We start from the raw sequence: 16979 nt of genomic DNA, 5'->3' as shown, positions 1-16979 counted from the left end.
GACTTTGACTTGCTTAAGGAAGGATATCGTGGGGGGCTAACTTGGTGCTTGGAGGAGGTCTTGAAATTGGTTTTTGGGTCTTGGATTCATCATTTGATCTAATTCTATAAGAAGAGAAGAGAGTATTTTTGGGTTTTCTCCTTGGAGGGGATTTTCCCTGGCTTGAAGCCTATATTTTGTGTCCATTGTCTTTATGATATTCATGGTTTATTTTCTTGATGATTGTTTGATGAAGAGAATTTAATGAAGAACAATAAGAAGCTAATAAAAGTTGAAAAAAATTGTTAAGGATAAGGAGAATTGTTTAAATAGTTTCCCTACTTGGTTCTCTAATATGGTGCCAAAGCTAAGGTGAAGAGAAGGCAGCATGAAGATCATCATGTTGGCATAAAAGGAAGTTGCTTGTTAAAGAGAATAATTTGCTAAGGACACAAGGAAGGGTACAAGGAATAAGACCTATTGATCTAAGAAGGAAGGCTACTACATCAAGTTGAGGGTTTTCTAGTGCACCCCAACATCTTGCAGAAGAACATCTATCTTTCTCTCTTGAAGGCTCTTTGTTGTCGAAGGACATCTCTATAGTCTCTTGAAGGTTCTTGAAGGTTTCAAGAAATTTGAAGGCATCATTTATAAGGACACTCATTTGACAGGTAAGTACCATATTATATTCCATATCTCAACCTACAAATCAAATGACTATGTTTTGCAAAGAAAGCAACAAGCTCATTGGCTCGGTAAACTTCCTAGAATCGAAGAATAGGACTGATTTGGTGCTCACAGAAAATGGAGTCATGAAATATGTTCTTGGAGAAACTACTCAACCAGATAAATAGAAGATTCAAGAATTAGAAAAATACAAGAAGGGAGAAGTGAGGGCACAAAGGATTCTTATTGAATCCATAAAGGATCATCTCATTTCCTTTGTTGCTGATTTAAGTACATCTAAAGCTATCTATGATAAGTTGGTGAAATTGTCCTCTATAAGTACATCAGGTCAGAAAATATCTTTGAGGAATCAACTATATAGAACAAGGATGTCAAATGATGAATATATGTCCACATATCTTATGAATATCTCACAATTAAGGGATCAGTTGCAAAGGCTTGGGGAATTCATTTTCGATTCATAGATAACTACTTGTGTACTAAATGCTTTTCCATCTGAATGGAGAAGTTTTGCAACTAGTTTATACTCAAGAAAAGATACTACTCCCTTTGATGAACTATGGGTTCAATGTATCTTGGAAGAAACAAGGATAAAGGCAAAGGATGACACCAAATCAAATGAAAAATCTCAAGCTTTTGTTGTAAAATCCAATAAGAAGAAAGGGAAGTTTGGAAAGTCCAAAGGAAAACTAGATATGTCCAAGATACAATGCTTTGGATGCAATGAGTATGGACATTTTAAGAGGGATTTTCCAAACAAGAAAAACAACAAAAGGAAGGAGAGAAGTGGAGCTCACATAGCTGAAGAAAAGGAAGAACCTAAGAAGAATCTGAAAGGTGAAGATCCCAAGGATCTATACTATTGAAAGAAGCTCCATCTCTATTAGGTTCATTTGCAGTTTATCTTTCTTTTATTAGAAAGTAGCAGTTAGAGTAGCATGCATCGTTTCATTCTCTAGAAGAGTCTTGGTTTTTATAAAGCATGGCATCATAAAAGGAAGCATATGATAGTAAAGGAATTAGAGTCTACATGATCAAATTGCTTTGGAAAAATTCATCTAGCTAACAAGAATGAGAATATTTGTACCATCTTGCACATCACAATTCATCCTAGTGTTTTCCAACATATTGTTAGAGATACTCATGTTGTAGAAAGTTTTATCAAGATCCTCCAATAAGAACCATCATTTAGGGAAAGCTTTTGAAAGAAACATTATGACATGACTAGTATATATTCCATATAGTATGGAAACAATAGTCTTGAAGGATTAAAACATGTAGATGGTCAAGAAGCAGTGTGAAAGGCACAATTAATTTTTTTATCCTCTTTGAAAGGGAAACTTATCTTTGATAAGGACAAGAAGCAAGCTCATTCAAAGAGATGATGGATAGATGGTTAAAGGTATGCATGTGTCTTTAGTAACTCTTCCCTGAAATGCAGAATTCGTGTCTACAAGAAGTTTGTAAGAAAGCATTGGTCATAAGGATGTGCTCGATGACATGAGCTTGAGAAGTCTTCCATGTGGACACTCGATACTTGGAATAAGGAGTTTCATCTGCCTTGGCATGGTTAAGGATTGATACTCTTCCACAAGATGGCATGATGATATTGATCAACACCAAATGTTCTCCTAAAGAAAGAAAGATAATTGGCAATGACAACTCCAAGGAAGAAGATATTGTAGCTTGTTCATTAATTAGTTTCACGAGCACTTTGATTCAAAGTGAATGCATGGAGAAGGAATCTTGTACAATATGGAAATAGAACATCCGGAAGAATGTTAATCTCAAAGAAAAACCTAACATTTTGACTAAAGGCCATCATAATGAGGTAATTATGATATTGATATTTCGATATTGGTTATCTGGTTGGTATACAGTTTTGCTACTTGGAAGGATGTTGCATGAATGCATAATGCCAGTTAAAGAAAGTATATCTACAACTGTGTGTTTTTAACTCAATGAATACATGGATTGAGTGAATGGTTTTTTTAATCCTTAGATGATTATGTGGTCAAGATTTCTACATCATCTTGGAATTGAAAGGTAGCAGAATAAAAAGATAATTTGATGTTCATATGATGATTAAGATCACTTTCATGATTAGCGGGAGTTATGACTAAGCTCTACTTTGATTGGTTCAATATAATTTCTTTGTTGATGATGACTAAAGGAAAGTGATATGAAAGGATGATGGCCTAAGCCCTGTCACAAGGAAAATTTTGGCTCCATAATATCCAGAAAGATAAAAAGCTTAAATATGGTGAGGAAAAGGAGCCATGCAACTACTTGATCTCCCTGAAGAACTAGTAGTTGATTTATTGATGAAGGCACACAAAAGACCTTGTGGTTATGACTTCCAAATTCAAAGCAAGTAAGGAATCTCCTCTATGCTTGAGAGGGAGTAAGAAGTCTCCTCAAAATGTTTAAGGAGAAGGAATCTATTTCCTAATCAAGAGGGAATGAGGATCTCATCTCTGGTTGAGAGGGAGTGATGTTAGACATCATATTCTCCATGTTTCATGCACTAGACCAAGACTAAAAGTCGTAAGTCTAGTGAAGGCACTAGGAAGGAGAATGGAGCATTGGATAAGAATTTGAGATTTATACTCCTTAAGGATAAGTAATCCAAGATATGAAATAAAACAACACCATTTGAGGATTGGACAGGGTAACCAAGACAAGAGTGGTCAAAGAGGATTGATATTCTTTGAGGATTGGTACTCCAAGATAAAAATAGTCCTAAAAGGACATACCTAGTGAACATATGGATGGAGTATGTGCCTTAAGAGGTAGTGTCGTGTCTCACGTAAAGCCTCCCAACATTATGCTCTAATATAAAGAGAGCTTGTTAGTTATGGCCTTACTATGTTGACAGTGTTGGTTATGATGTTGATGCTTAAATATGGCTTATCAATCTGACTTTTCTTATGAGAATATTTCACTTTGAGAGAATCCTTATACCTTCTGTGTACAATTATGAATACCTCCCTAGTTAAGAGGAAGTGACGGAACTAGTTTCAGTCTTCATAATTGTCAATGTACTCATGTCATTATGTATATCTTATGTAACAAACAAAAGAAGAAAGAAAAATATTACTTTCAAGCATGGGTTTCATGCTTTATTTGAATGGCCAACTAGGCCAAGCATGCATTTCATGCTCCTAGGGTTTGTCAAGTCAAGAAAATATTTGTCTCTAGTCAAAAGAGTCATTATCATTTGTATAAGACCCATTTGGGCAATTTGTAACATGTAAAATATATTATTTTTGTATCTAGAAAGTCATTTGTAACCTCCAAGACCAAGTCGACCTTGCCAGCAGAAGTCAGCCTAAAAAGGCCTAATTCGACCTCATGAGAAGCATATATATATAAGTAACTTTGAACTCATTAGCACACACAACAAGCATGCTTGATTTGCAAGAAGAAAAGAAAGTGAAGGTTTAGGAGAAGGAATAATCTCAAGAAGAAACCAAAATTTAACTTTTGTGAACGTTTTTGCTCACGTGTGCACAAAAGCTAAGGTTTCTGCGGGGTCAAATGTGGAAATTTGGAAGACCCAAAATTCTACTGCAACAACTGATTAAGTATCTTCTATTTGTTAAATTACTGAACAAATTATTTACTGCATGCTATAGCGAATACCGAAACTAATACACTGCAGTCTTCACCAATTAAATTAAATGCGGAAATAAGAAACTGAGCAAGAAAGAAATACACAACACATGACACCGTTATTTTTGGACAAATGTCCCCGGAAAAACCCAATGTGGGAAAAACGGTGTCGCAGTTGAGGGTTTTAATTATTACGTAGTAGTAAACCTGAGTACAATTCATTGGATGCCCAACTGGCTATCTGATACAGAGGGAAACTGGCAAAAAGATTAGTGAGAGAAATCTCACACTATTATGGGAGATTCGATTCTGATCAAGGGATTGCTGACTGGCCCCATGTTGCCTCTAGGAAGCTTCTGCGTCAACCTACACAAAACTGCATCACTCTGGCTGGGTTTTGCGTCAATCCCTCCGTTGACCTCCTGCTAACTCGAAATTTGATATTCAAGCCTTCAAGTCTCACACCCCGGCTTCCTACACTGAATCTCATCTCTCTTAGCTAGAATTCGAACTCCCTCTGAAGCCCTGTGTTGCGTCTGCATGACACTATGTTGCCTCACTAAACTACTCCGTGCCTTCTCTGCCTTGCACTCCCCGGATCTGGAAAGCTTCCTCCGATCTACTATCCCTACCTCTCACTGCAAGAAATATCCTCAATCGATTCTCTAGCAAATGCTGGGTTGCCCTCTATGAGAAATTCGATCTCTTGATCTCTCTCCGATGTGTTTTCCAAATGCCCATCAAGCCTCCTCTTATAATCTTTTCGTTGAGAACCAATGACCCAGAGTAGATTCTAATCAATGGCTTAGATCATTTTGGCTTGATCCTCATCTTCTATAGAATTTTCACCCCGAGTTTGATTAATACTCTTTAATTATTTTAATTTCCTAAGTTTTGACTTAGGCAACCATTAAAAATAATTAACTATTTTAATAAAACTGTCTCCGGGTGGAATTTCCCTAAACGATTCTGGGTATTGTGGGATACATGTGTCCTAGCCTAACTGCAAATTTTGAGGCTTAGAGAACATCTGATGCTATCAGAAATCAACACCGAAGTTGTAGGTTTGAATTTTAGACCTGGGTTAAATAGCCAAAACTGTGATTTGACGCAGATTGGAGGATGTTTGACTCTCGTTGACTTTGAAGACTTGACTTGCTTAAGGAAGGAATCCTTGGAGATTTGACTCGGTGCTTGAAGGAGGTCTTGACTTTGGTTTTTGGGTCTTGGATTTCTCATTTAATCTGATTCTATAAGAAGAGAAGAGATTCTTTCTGGGTTTTCCCCTTGGAAGGGTTTTTCACTGACTTGGAGCCTATATTTTGTGTCCATTATCTTTTATGAACTCCATGGTTTATGTTCTTGATGATTTTATGATGAAGAGAATTTAATAAAGAACAATAAGAAGCTAATATAAGTTTCCAAGCAATTCTTAAGGATAACGAGAATTGTTTAAATAACTAGCCTACTTGATTCTCCAACATGGTATCAGAGCTAAGGTGAAGAGAGGGTAGTTATGCATCCCTGTAGAGTCTCCAAACTGTATTCAAATTATCATCCAATTTCACTTTATCGCCACCATTTCGCTCACATGTCACAACTCCATAACCATATAATCTTTCATTAGCCTCCATTTTCATAATTATATGGGTTCCATTTGTATTTTCCAAAAGTTAATGATTTTTAGTATTATAAGTGAATTAAATGGCTAGAACTTAGAAAAATGGCATATACTTGCTAATACTTAAAAGTGGCTTGAGTTTCATGACATGTGTAGGTCAATTGGAAGCTTCCAAGACATCCTTATGTGGCCTACAATGCTTAAATTCGAATTCCCTTCAAGATATGGAAGATGTTAGTTTTAGGTATGTTCTATGCTAGAGAAATTTATTTAAATTTTCACAGTTAGCAATCACATTAGCATTAAGATAAACTGCGGATAGAACATAAATATAAATCGTAGAAGACAAGCCAACGACAAGAGGACACAAGATGTGGCACTAGCCAGGGACAAACCCCACAATGTGTGGGGAAACCCTTGATCAATTCTTCTTTATGTTCTTCAAAGTTCAATAGAGAAAGAGAGAGAGAGAATACATTTACAACAGAAATCAACAGTCTGACTTATCTAGATCTAGCATAGATCATTTCGTATAACGATGAGATCAGTTGAAGACATTCTGCTTCAACTGATTCTCCAAGGTGACTCCTTCACCTATCATCGTGTTGCATCTCGTCCATTTGCTGCACCTTACCGTGTAGCAGCATCATGCATCATCATGCTTCTCATGATCTCATACATTACGCTGCCCATACATCATGTTGTCCATGATCATTATGCTGCATCATCATGCTGTCTCATCCATCATCATGCTGCCCTGAGTTCTTCCGAGACTATGAGATCACATCTATGTATGATCAATTTCAGTCATGATCTAGACTATGATCATTATCATTCTTCCTTGAAGTATGATGAGACTACCTCATGTTGTGATGATATAGTCTCCTTCTTTATGTATGTCGAGAATCTCTGTTATGATGGAAACTTCTTCCATGGCTCTGCAATACATCTTGTTGAGGCTGCTACAGGTATGTCATAGTGAAGGCTGACTTATCCATCCGAGGGCATCATCTTTTATTACAGGTATGCCGAGAGGAGGTTGATCTAGATCCTAGATTTATCCCATATAGAAATGCGGATCCGTTTATGACTGCGGCTTCATTGTTACCCTTACTGCTATAGGGTTTTACCATGAATAGCGCATCTGTTTTCCTTGAACAGCGTATCTGGTTTCACCATAGCGTATCAGGTTTCCTTGAACAACGTTTCACCATGAATGGCATATCAGATATTACCATGACTGCGTATGAACTGCGTGTTACCATCAATGGCATATCAGATATTTCCATGACTGCATATGAGTTGCGTGTCACCATTAATGGCATATCAGATACTACCATGACTACGTATGAACTGCGTGTCACCTTGAATGACATATCAGATATTGCCATGACTGCATATTGAGCTGCGTGTAGAGTATAGGGCATTGTTGTGCGTGTAATCCTTGTACAGTGTGTAATATATATATTTCCATGCTGCGTTGTATGCCTACGTGTGTGTGTGTGTGTGTATATATGTATATATATATATATATCTGTTGTTGCATTGTGTCATTGCCCGTGAATTGCGTTTAAGGTCTTCTCATGAACAGCGTTGTGACTGCGGCTCTTCAAGAGCATATTCTCATGCTCACTGCAGCTTAGGGCAACGTACCACAGCTGCTTCCATCTATCATGGCTCCCTTCTACTGCGGCTTCCATCTATCGTGGTTGCGTATATGGCATCATGTTTACTGTGTATTGTTGTGCGTTAGAACTAGAGCATCATAGGCCAGCGTACATTCTCATGGTGTCTCTCTCCTGCTCCAAAAACCCAAGACGTGGAGAAGACGAGATCACCTCAATGTGTATCTGCCTCAAATGACATCAACTCCTCTTCTATTTATACCAAAAACGTATAGGCTGAATGGACATGACGTTTGGGCTTCTTGAGCCTACATAAGTTGCTGGCTGACTTAACAATTTGTCCATAACATAAATAAATTCATAACTTCATAAATACTCATCGGAATTGGATGATCTTTAGATCAATCCTACACCTCTTGATGAGAAGTATCCAATAAAAATATCAGCTGCCATAAATAAGCTGACCCACATGGAATTTGGCCCTAGTTGCCAATTTTAACATAAGAAGATTTGGATAAAGGTCAAAGAGGATATGTGTCTCATCATTACCTATTTGAGTTGTAACTCTATGAGATTTTCTAGGGATCTAGGGAGAGAATAATGGACCTCCGTTAATGAGGTAACTTCTTATGTTTTTGTATAAACAGGAGAGCCTTCTCCTTTGAAATACATGTTAAACGTTGGGGAAATGCTCATGTTTTGAATATAGAATTTGGATTTGGCACCATGCTCATGAGTGATGTTCAGTTTGATTTGGTTATGCTTGTATTTGGAGCCTCTCAACTTTCCATCCCTCATGTTTTTGGATTGACCACCTACAATGTGTGAGATGTATTGTTTTTCATAGATTAAGATTTATTGCTTTCATACATTAAGATTTTTTTCTTTCATGTCTTTTCCTGTGTGAGAGGTTAAGAGTGATTGTTTTTATTTGCTTTCATATCTAGAGGTTAAGAATGATTTTTTTTGCTTTCATTTCATATCATGTGGTTTTTATTATTCATTTCATAGGATCCTGATTTGATAATGCACACATGATTCCTTGGAGTAGATTTCATTTCATGCAATTTCATTTTTGAAAGTGTGGCAAATTAATACTTCAATTCCTGCAAAGTGTGGTAGATTAAGATTTCAATTCCTGCAAGTGGGATAGATTAAAATTTAATTCCACACATTGTACCATAATTTCTTTTGAATTGATTGTTGAATTAAAATAGTTGAATTTGGTTTGTCATTATTTGGTTTCGTAGTTAGATTGATCTAAATTGAAAGTTAATTTCTAGAATATATAGTGCACGCATGCTTCGCAAGTTTTACGAAACCCCCGGGTTGACAATTAAATGATAGGTAATTAATTTTCCTCAACAATACCCTTGGTAAAGTAATTATAAAGTCTAGAGGTAGACGTAACTGGTAAGGGAGGACATGTTGAATTCTTGAATACTTTGGTTATAGACTTCGAGGAAGGTAGGGCATAGAGGTGAGTGGTGAAGTCTCACTTGGATGGCTTAGCTAGACGTGGTCAAGGAAAACCACAAGTCAAGTTTAAATGGGCGAATTTTCGGTTAAACTTTGACTCAGTGAAAGATTCAAAGAGTTATATCAACTGTGGTGGCTTTCAACCCAATGGTTTTTGTTTCCCATGGATTACATGTATTGAAGTTTTTAAAAGGCTCGTTTGTACTACATTTTAATGTGCCTAGAGGTGAATAGTGAAGGCTCACTTGGTTGGCTTGCTCAAGTTTTGGCAAGGGAATAATAGACATATTGGTTGGATTTTCAAGTTTGGGTTCTCTAGGATAAATCATATGTGATTTAAGTATGCATGTTTCTATGTTATTGTTGTTAATTATTTTCTCTCACATTTTAAATTCTTATAGAAAGGCACAACAACTTGGGGTTGGGTGAAATCCTACTTTAACATTTGTCATCCTTGTATTGTAAAGAACTCCACGGGGTTCCCTTATTGACTTAAATCTAAGGTTCCTTTTGTGGGCCTCCCTCACCTATTCGTTATGAAAGGAAAAGAGAACCTTTGCCATTACTTACCATTGATGTAATCACATTTATATCTTTATAATTGTCTTGGATAAGTCTTATAGGGTGTAAAACCTAGGGCTTGTGATGTAAATTGTAGAGGAGACAAGAAGATAGATCCTAGTGCTTTGTGAAGAGACATGAAGATAGTTATTAGTGCTTGAATATCTTCTTAGAGTCCTTTCTTGTGCAATCCAAGAGGAAGCTAGGGATTGTGTTTGTCCTAGAGAGGAACATGATTTTGAGAGGAGTTAAGGACTTTAATGCATGCTTGGCTCATTGTCATTACTCCTTTGTATTATTGTTGAGTAGCCTTGACTCACGCCTTAATGTGAGAGAGGTAGAACTACGGTTTGTGATACGAAACTAGAGAAGACATGATAAAAGAAGACTAGAAACTCGGTATGATCAAGGATTATTTTACTTGTGTGACATGGAGGAAGAATGCATGGAAAATTCTTCCAGGAGTAGAGGAGTCTTAAATCCTGGTGTAATTCTTAGCTTGAAGAGAACTTGGAGCTTATGTGGGTGTATTCTTGGTATTCCATTGTAACACTATTCAAAGCTCTTGGTACTTATGTGATGCATGATAAGAAAGCCTAGGGTTTGTATGATTCAAACACTATAATTGACAAGAAGCTTGGAAGGCTAGCACTAAAGTTTATCTTGTAGGCATTTTACTTGAATGATGTAAGAATCCCTTGGGTTTGCATGGAGTAAGCCCTAGAGTAAAACATGAGTACTAGAGCATTGAATAATATTGAGAGCTTGTGTGATGCAAGCTTGGCGATCCTCCTAAAAGATTTGTGAGATGTGAGTCAGCGATCAAGGGTGGAGTTGTTGGGGGTGTTGATACTAGCTTGTTGCTTAGCCTTTGGAGTGGCTAAGAGTAGCTTCTTATGATGCCTTCTTGAGCTCTTATTGTTGGATAGGGTTTGATGTTAATGATGGATATCCTAGCTAAGTTTTGGATGCAATTAGTGTACTAGCTTGTGCTAAGCAAATAGGGTATGTTGTACTAGCTAGTGATGAGTTAACAATATTTACTTGTTTCTTCATTATGTTGTAATATGAAGTGTAACTTTACTGTCCAAATATTGTGCATTGCAGATCTGAAAATCAAACCTATGTTTCTCATGTTAATGAATAGTTTCTAAGGTTATTTGGTACATTGATTTATCCTGACCAGTTAGAAAAATTGCTAAGTGAGGTTGACCATAATAGGGAATTCATTAACATGTAAACATGACTTACCAAGGACATTTGAACCATGAAGCAGTGAAAGCAAGGAAAAATCAAGGTTATGGATGCAACATTTATCATGTAGACCCCTACAGAGAAGACACTGAGGAAATAGAAATAGAGGTTGGGTTATGGATGCAATGCTTATCATGAAGACCACTAGAGATAAAACCTTGAGAAAATGAAAATAACATTGGTTTTCTTTTGTTTTGTCAACAACAGGTTGTGAGAAGCAACAGTTCTGCCTATCTTACTTCATTATTCCCTTACCATATCTAACAAACAAGAAGGAACTAAAGGGGTAGATTTAGGACTGTAACAATCTGTTGTTATAAAGTATTTTCTCAGTGTAATTTATGAAGTGGATTGAGCCCTTGGACTATGAATCTTTTGCCCTTGAAGTGTACTTTTTCAATGTTTGTTTTCTTGGGTTAACAAGTGGTTTTGGTTGCAAAAGTGAAATATATTTTGTTATAATAAATATTTCAAATTTCCACCATAAAACTGAAATTTCATATGAAACAGAGTTAAGGAACCTCAAGTATTGAGGTGAAAATTTTATATTTGCCTTAAGCATAACTTTGAAATTTCCATAACACAACTTTTTATCTTATTAAAGGGCCTCTACATTTCTATTTCATCTTATTAATATTGAATGTTTAAAAATCACATGTGAAAAATGGATGTATGTATTCCTGAAAGGAGGATATATACTTATAAAATAATAAACACTCAACAAAGAAGGAAGGAATATCATTATGACCAACAAAAACTTAATGTAATAAAATGTAATATCTTATGTTTATCTTTAAAATTGAAAGAGGTCAAATTAAATAAACAAATTTATCATCAACTTTAAAATTGAATGGAATTAACCTAAAACATCACAAAAATATTTTAATTTTATTAAATTCTAATGTTAATAATAAAAATATTATATATTCAAAACATAATCATAATTTTAAAAAGATTCAATCTAACTATTACACATTTGTGTCTTTTCACTGAAATTTAACAATACAATATTTGGAAATGATTTTTTTATTGTTTGAAATGTGTTTTTGAATATATAAATGGATTTAAAAGCCTTTTTCCCTACTAGTTAAATTAGGTCACTTGCGAAAGAGTCCGCGCGTGGGGCATCTGAGAGCCTATGATCCAGAGTGCACCTGCGAGCTGCTTCACCGCCATGGCCCCAAGGCCGCTCCTCCTCTTCCTCCCGAGCTGACGGTGTTTAGGAAGCTTGTAGCAGCATGCAACAAATGCCCAACAAGCAAACATCAGCAGAAGTTTGTCAAAAGGTTGGAAACCATTCCCACGGTTTCCCTGTCGACCAAAGAACCCTGTAGATCGGCTCTAAATCTAGCAGAATGAGGGCTTATAGGGTAGTTCACCAGGCTCTGGCCCTCGCCCAAAGCCGTTGATGCTTGGGTGCAAAGGAACTGGAGATCTCTGGTCAAAGAAGGAATCAGAAGTTACTTAGTCGGTAAGGGTTTCTTCGTTTTTGTCTTTGATTCAGTAGAGGATAGGAATCTTATCTTCAGAAATGGCCCATATTTCATGGGCCCTCATGGGCCCTCAAGGTCTGTACTTGAACCAATGGACCCCAGACTTCGATCTGTCTCAGGATGTTCCCTCAGCTGTTCCTGTTTGGGTACACCTACCTCACTTACCTCTGCACTGCTGGAACCCCAAATCTCTAGAAACCATAGGCAATAAGCTCGGAAAATATATAGATCGTGCAGAAAGGAGGGACCAATACTCCTACGCGAGAATCTGTGTAGAAGTCGACCTGGAGAAAGGTCTCCCTAAAGCTATAAAGCTCACGGTCGCTGATTGGTCTTGCATTCAAGTGTTAGACAATGAGCAACTCTCATTTAAATGCCGAAATTGACATGGCTACGAGCACTTCGCTAGGCAATGCAAAAAGAAAGCAGAGGAGGAGGTCAAGAACTCGAAGGGAGAACAATGGACTCAAGTCCAGAAATCAGCTCCAGCTAAATAGAATAACAGAACCAAAGGGAAAGGAGTGCCCTCGGGGAGCGGAGCACCTCCCATGGTACAACTACAAGGGGAGGGGAGCTCAGCCCCTCCAAGAGCAGAGACATCCAGCAACCCCTTTGAAATACTCAGCACCCCAGAAGAACCCCTAGCTCTAGCAGCCGAAGAGGTCGAACAACAGCCCATTACTATGGTAGAAGATAAAATCCTAGAAGAAACAACCCCTCTACAAGCTGGATCACCAAGAGGAGCCTCTAGCCCCCCATCCTATGTAGAGATGACAAGGAAGAAGTCTCCAAAGATCTCTGGATCCTCGGAAGATGAGACATTCGAGAGGCCTTCGAAAAGAGTTGGGAGGAAATCTCACAGAGAGGCAAGGGAAGAAGAGGCTAGGAGACAAAAAATGCAAGGTAGCCAGCCTACAATTGAGATGTCCATCAGCAAAAATATTAGAACCAGGCCTCCCAAACGAGGGTCTGCCCCCCCCTCTGCTAGTAAATAATGTGATTAGTCTCTTGGAATTGCAGAGGCCTGGGGAATCCCTTAAAAGCTGAAGCTGTGAAGAACCTTTTGAAATCAGAATCCCTTGATATCCTCATGCTCCAAGAGACTAAAATAGAAGGGGCTGCCCTTCTCGATCTCAGCAAAGTGAAATGGAAAACAAAATCCAAAAAAGCAGTAAGTGCAAGGGGTACATGTGGTGGGCTCGCCACTCTCTGGGAGGAAGACAAATTTCATCTCGAGAGCTCCTTCGAAATGCAGCACTAGATCTATACCGAACTCCGACACCTTGCAAGTAAGATCACCTTCGCCCTCTTTAATCTTTATGTCCCAGTCCTCTATGCAGAAAAGAAAGATTGTTGGCAAACCCTGTCCGATTTTCTAGATGCTTACTCCCCCAAGAATATAATTCTAGCAGGAGACTACAATCTAGTCTTTGAGCCAAAGGAAAAAAGAGGAGGTATCATTAGTAGGGACCATTTCCTTCCCTTCGTGGAAGACTTGATTCAACAATGGGACTTACTAGATTTTAAGCCAAAAAAAGGGCTCTACACTTGGTCAAACAATAGAGCTGGGGCGGAGCATATTTCAACCTGTTTGGACAGATTTTTACTTCAAAGCACCTTCCTCTCTGAAAAGAAGATTATCTCCACTAAAATTCTACCAAAGTTGACATCAGATCATAAACCCATTCTACTGTTGTTCGAAGAAGAGGAAAAATTGGGGCCCATCCCCTTCCGGTTCAACCCCCTTTGGACAGACAGGGAAGGGTTTATGGATACAGTCTCGAAGGCTTGGTCCATCCCTGTCCTTGGATCGCCCAGCTATGTGTGGGAACAGAAACTAAAGGCCACCAAAATAGCCTTGAAAGAATGGATAAAAAAGCCTTCAAACTCCCCCACTAGTCTTAGAAAACAAACCACCAAGCAGTTGCTCGATCTGCAATTGGACATGGAGCTGCAAGACATTACCTCTTCAGAAATTCAAAATGAGCAAGAAGCCCAACTCATCACTCTCCGATCATTCAGAGTAGAGGAAGAGTCCTTGAGGCTCAAATCTTGTAATCTTTGGCTCGTGTCTAGAGACAAAAATTCTGCCTTCTTCCATAAGCAAATTCAAGCTCGTCTTTCTAGAAACCACATTGCTGAAATTACCTCCCCTGATGGGACTGTCCACAAAGGTACAACTCTGTTAAAAGAGGCTGCAACCTCTCACTTCCAGCAGTTGTACAAAGAAGAAGGTTTGGACACTGAGGAGGAATTTTCAGACTTCCTCACTCACGTTCCAAGAATGGTAAACGAGGAGGATAACTCAAGCCTCCTGAAGCCCTTCACTGAAGATGAAATCAGCAATGTCATCTGGATGATGGAACCAGACAAAGCTCCAAGACCCGATGGGTTCTCCATTCATTTCTACAGAATTTGCTGGGACATCATCAAGGCTGATTTGTGTTGAATGATCAAAGGCTTCCTCCAAAAATCCAAAGTGGGAGGAAGCACAAATTCCACTTACCTAGCTCTAATCCCAAAATAAGCAAACCCGATGTATATTGATCGTTTCAGGCCAATTTCATTATGCAATGTGTCCTACAAAATTCTCTCCAAACTCCTTGCGAACAGAATTAAGCCTCTACTGGAAAAACTCATCTCTCCCAGCCAAGGTGGGTTTGTTAAAGGCAGGCATATCCTGGATAATGTGATCCTTGTGCAGGAAACCATTCATTCCAGCCACCAACGCCAAGAGCAAGGGATGCTCATCAAGCTGGACATGGCGAACGCCTTTGATCGGGTAAGGCACTCTTTTCTCCTCCAAGTTCTTTCCGCTTTTGGCTTCAGCTCTGATTTTATAAGATTGATTAAAGCATGTATAGGAGAGTCGTGGATCGCCCCTTTAGTAAATGGCAGGCCGGCCAACTATTTCAAAGCATCGAGGGGCATAAGGCAAGGCTGCCCTCTGTCCCCCTTCCTGTACATTTTGATGGCAGATTCTCTAAGTCGAAAGCTGACAGTAGAGAAGTTAAATGGGACACTTCCAGGCATCAGGGCGATGAGAGGAATAGAGCCAATCAACCACGCCCTGTTCGCCGATGACTCTCTACTCCTGGGAGGTGCTTCCCTTAAAATTGCAAGGGATTTTAACGATGTTATACAAAGCTTCTGCAGAGTTTCCAGAGCTCTTGTCAATAGGAGGAAAAGTGCAGTGTATGGCTGGGAGGTAGATCAGCAAACCATTCTTCAGATTGCTCAATCCCTTGGCTTCACGGGCTTCGCCTCCTGGGATAAATTCAAGTACTTAGGTCTGCCCTTAACTCTGGGAACCAGCAAGGCCCCCCATTGGCTGGAAATTATCAACAAAATTAAGGCAAAAATGACTGCTTGGGGCGATCAATGGCTTACCACAGCCGGGAAGCTTATCCTTGTAAAATATGTTCTCTCCTCCCTTCCAATTTATCAGGCTTCGTTTCTTTTGGCTCCAAAAATGATCACCAAGCAACTTTCTAAGCTGATTCGAAATTTCCTGTGGCAAGGAGGAAAGGGGAATCAAAAAAAAATTCATCTGGTAAGCTGGGACATTGTGAAAAGGCCATTACCAGAAGGTGGTCTTCAGGTAAGAGACCCCGGGTTGGCCAATCTGGCTTTGGGAGGAAAGATTCTATGGAAAATCTTCTCAAATCACCGACATCCTGTAAGCCAAGTACTCATTAAAAAGTATTTGTGCGGGCTCTCAATGAACAATATGGATGAAGGAGCTTCATGTAAAGGAACCACTCTATGGAAGCTCTACAGCCGAGGCTAGGAGTTTTTTAAAGAACACCTGTACAGAATCCCTGGAAACGGGAAAAGAATCTGGTTGTGGGAAGATAAGATCATGGGCCTCCAACCCCTCAAATTCACCCCTGAATTCGCAGATCTGCGTGACTGGCTCATTCAACATGGCATCCACAAGCTGGCAAATATTTCTTCATGGGACTCTGGTGGGAATTGGCTCGCTTGGGCTATCCCCCGCCCCCCAGACAGGTTGCAACCTCAACATCGCTTCTTCCTTGTTGCGATCTCAGGAATGGCTCCTGTGCACCTGCGCTCAAGGGACAATTGGGGCTGGGGGAAGACCGGTGCTTACACAACATCGCAGGGTTTCACAGTTCTCCAAGCCCAACACCCGCAGATCCACTCTTCTTCGTTGTGGCAGCACGTTTGGGACCCCTTTGGTCTCCCAAAGATCAATTTCTTCTGCTGGGTTCTCATGCACAAAAGGGTTCTGACAGGAGACAACTTAGCAAAACGTGGCATTATCGGGCCCCATAGATGCCCTCTCTGCTGCTCGGCTCAGGAAACGCTTGATCATCTGTTTATTGACTGCCCCTTCACTCAAGAAGTATGGATGCAGGCTATGCACGAGCTCAATGCTCAAACCCCATTGCAGCTCACAGTAGTTAATTTATTCACCTCCTAGAAAGGGCGATCCCCTCATGCGTTGAAGAGCAAATCCACGTGGGCCAAAATCTGGTATGCTATACCAAAATTCATTTGTTGGGAAGTGTGGTTAGCAAGGAATGAAGCCACTTTCAAAAACAGTTTGCGCTCTCCCACTGTAGTGGCTGCCAAAGCCAAAGCATTGCTGCTGGAGACTATGGAGAATCGGCCTCATAAGCCAGACATCGCACTCCTCCC

At 39.2% G+C, this 16979-nt stretch overlaps 1 protein-coding gene across 1 annotated transcript; it reads left to right on the top strand.

The window, feature by feature from the left end:
- The first annotated feature begins 16176 nt into the window (after window positions 1-16176).
- LOC149216943 (uncharacterized) lies at window positions 16177-16761 on the top strand. Its single transcript, XM_089390091.1, has one exon. The coding sequence runs from the start codon at window positions 16177-16179 to the stop codon at window positions 16759-16761; it is 585 nt and encodes a 194-aa protein (XP_089246217.1).
- Window positions 16762-16979: the final 218 nt, after the last annotated feature.

Source organism: Pinus tabuliformis, chromosome 1_1 (assembly GCF_031772625.1).
Source record: "Pinus tabuliformis cultivar Carrire ecotype Pingquan chromosome 1_1, CPIR1, whole genome shotgun sequence".
In the NCBI taxonomy this organism is placed as follows: Eukaryota; Viridiplantae; Streptophyta; class Pinopsida; order Pinales; family Pinaceae; genus Pinus; species Pinus tabuliformis.
The sequence above is the reverse complement of the archived record's forward strand: the minus strand, read 5'-3'. Positions and strand labels throughout refer to the sequence as shown.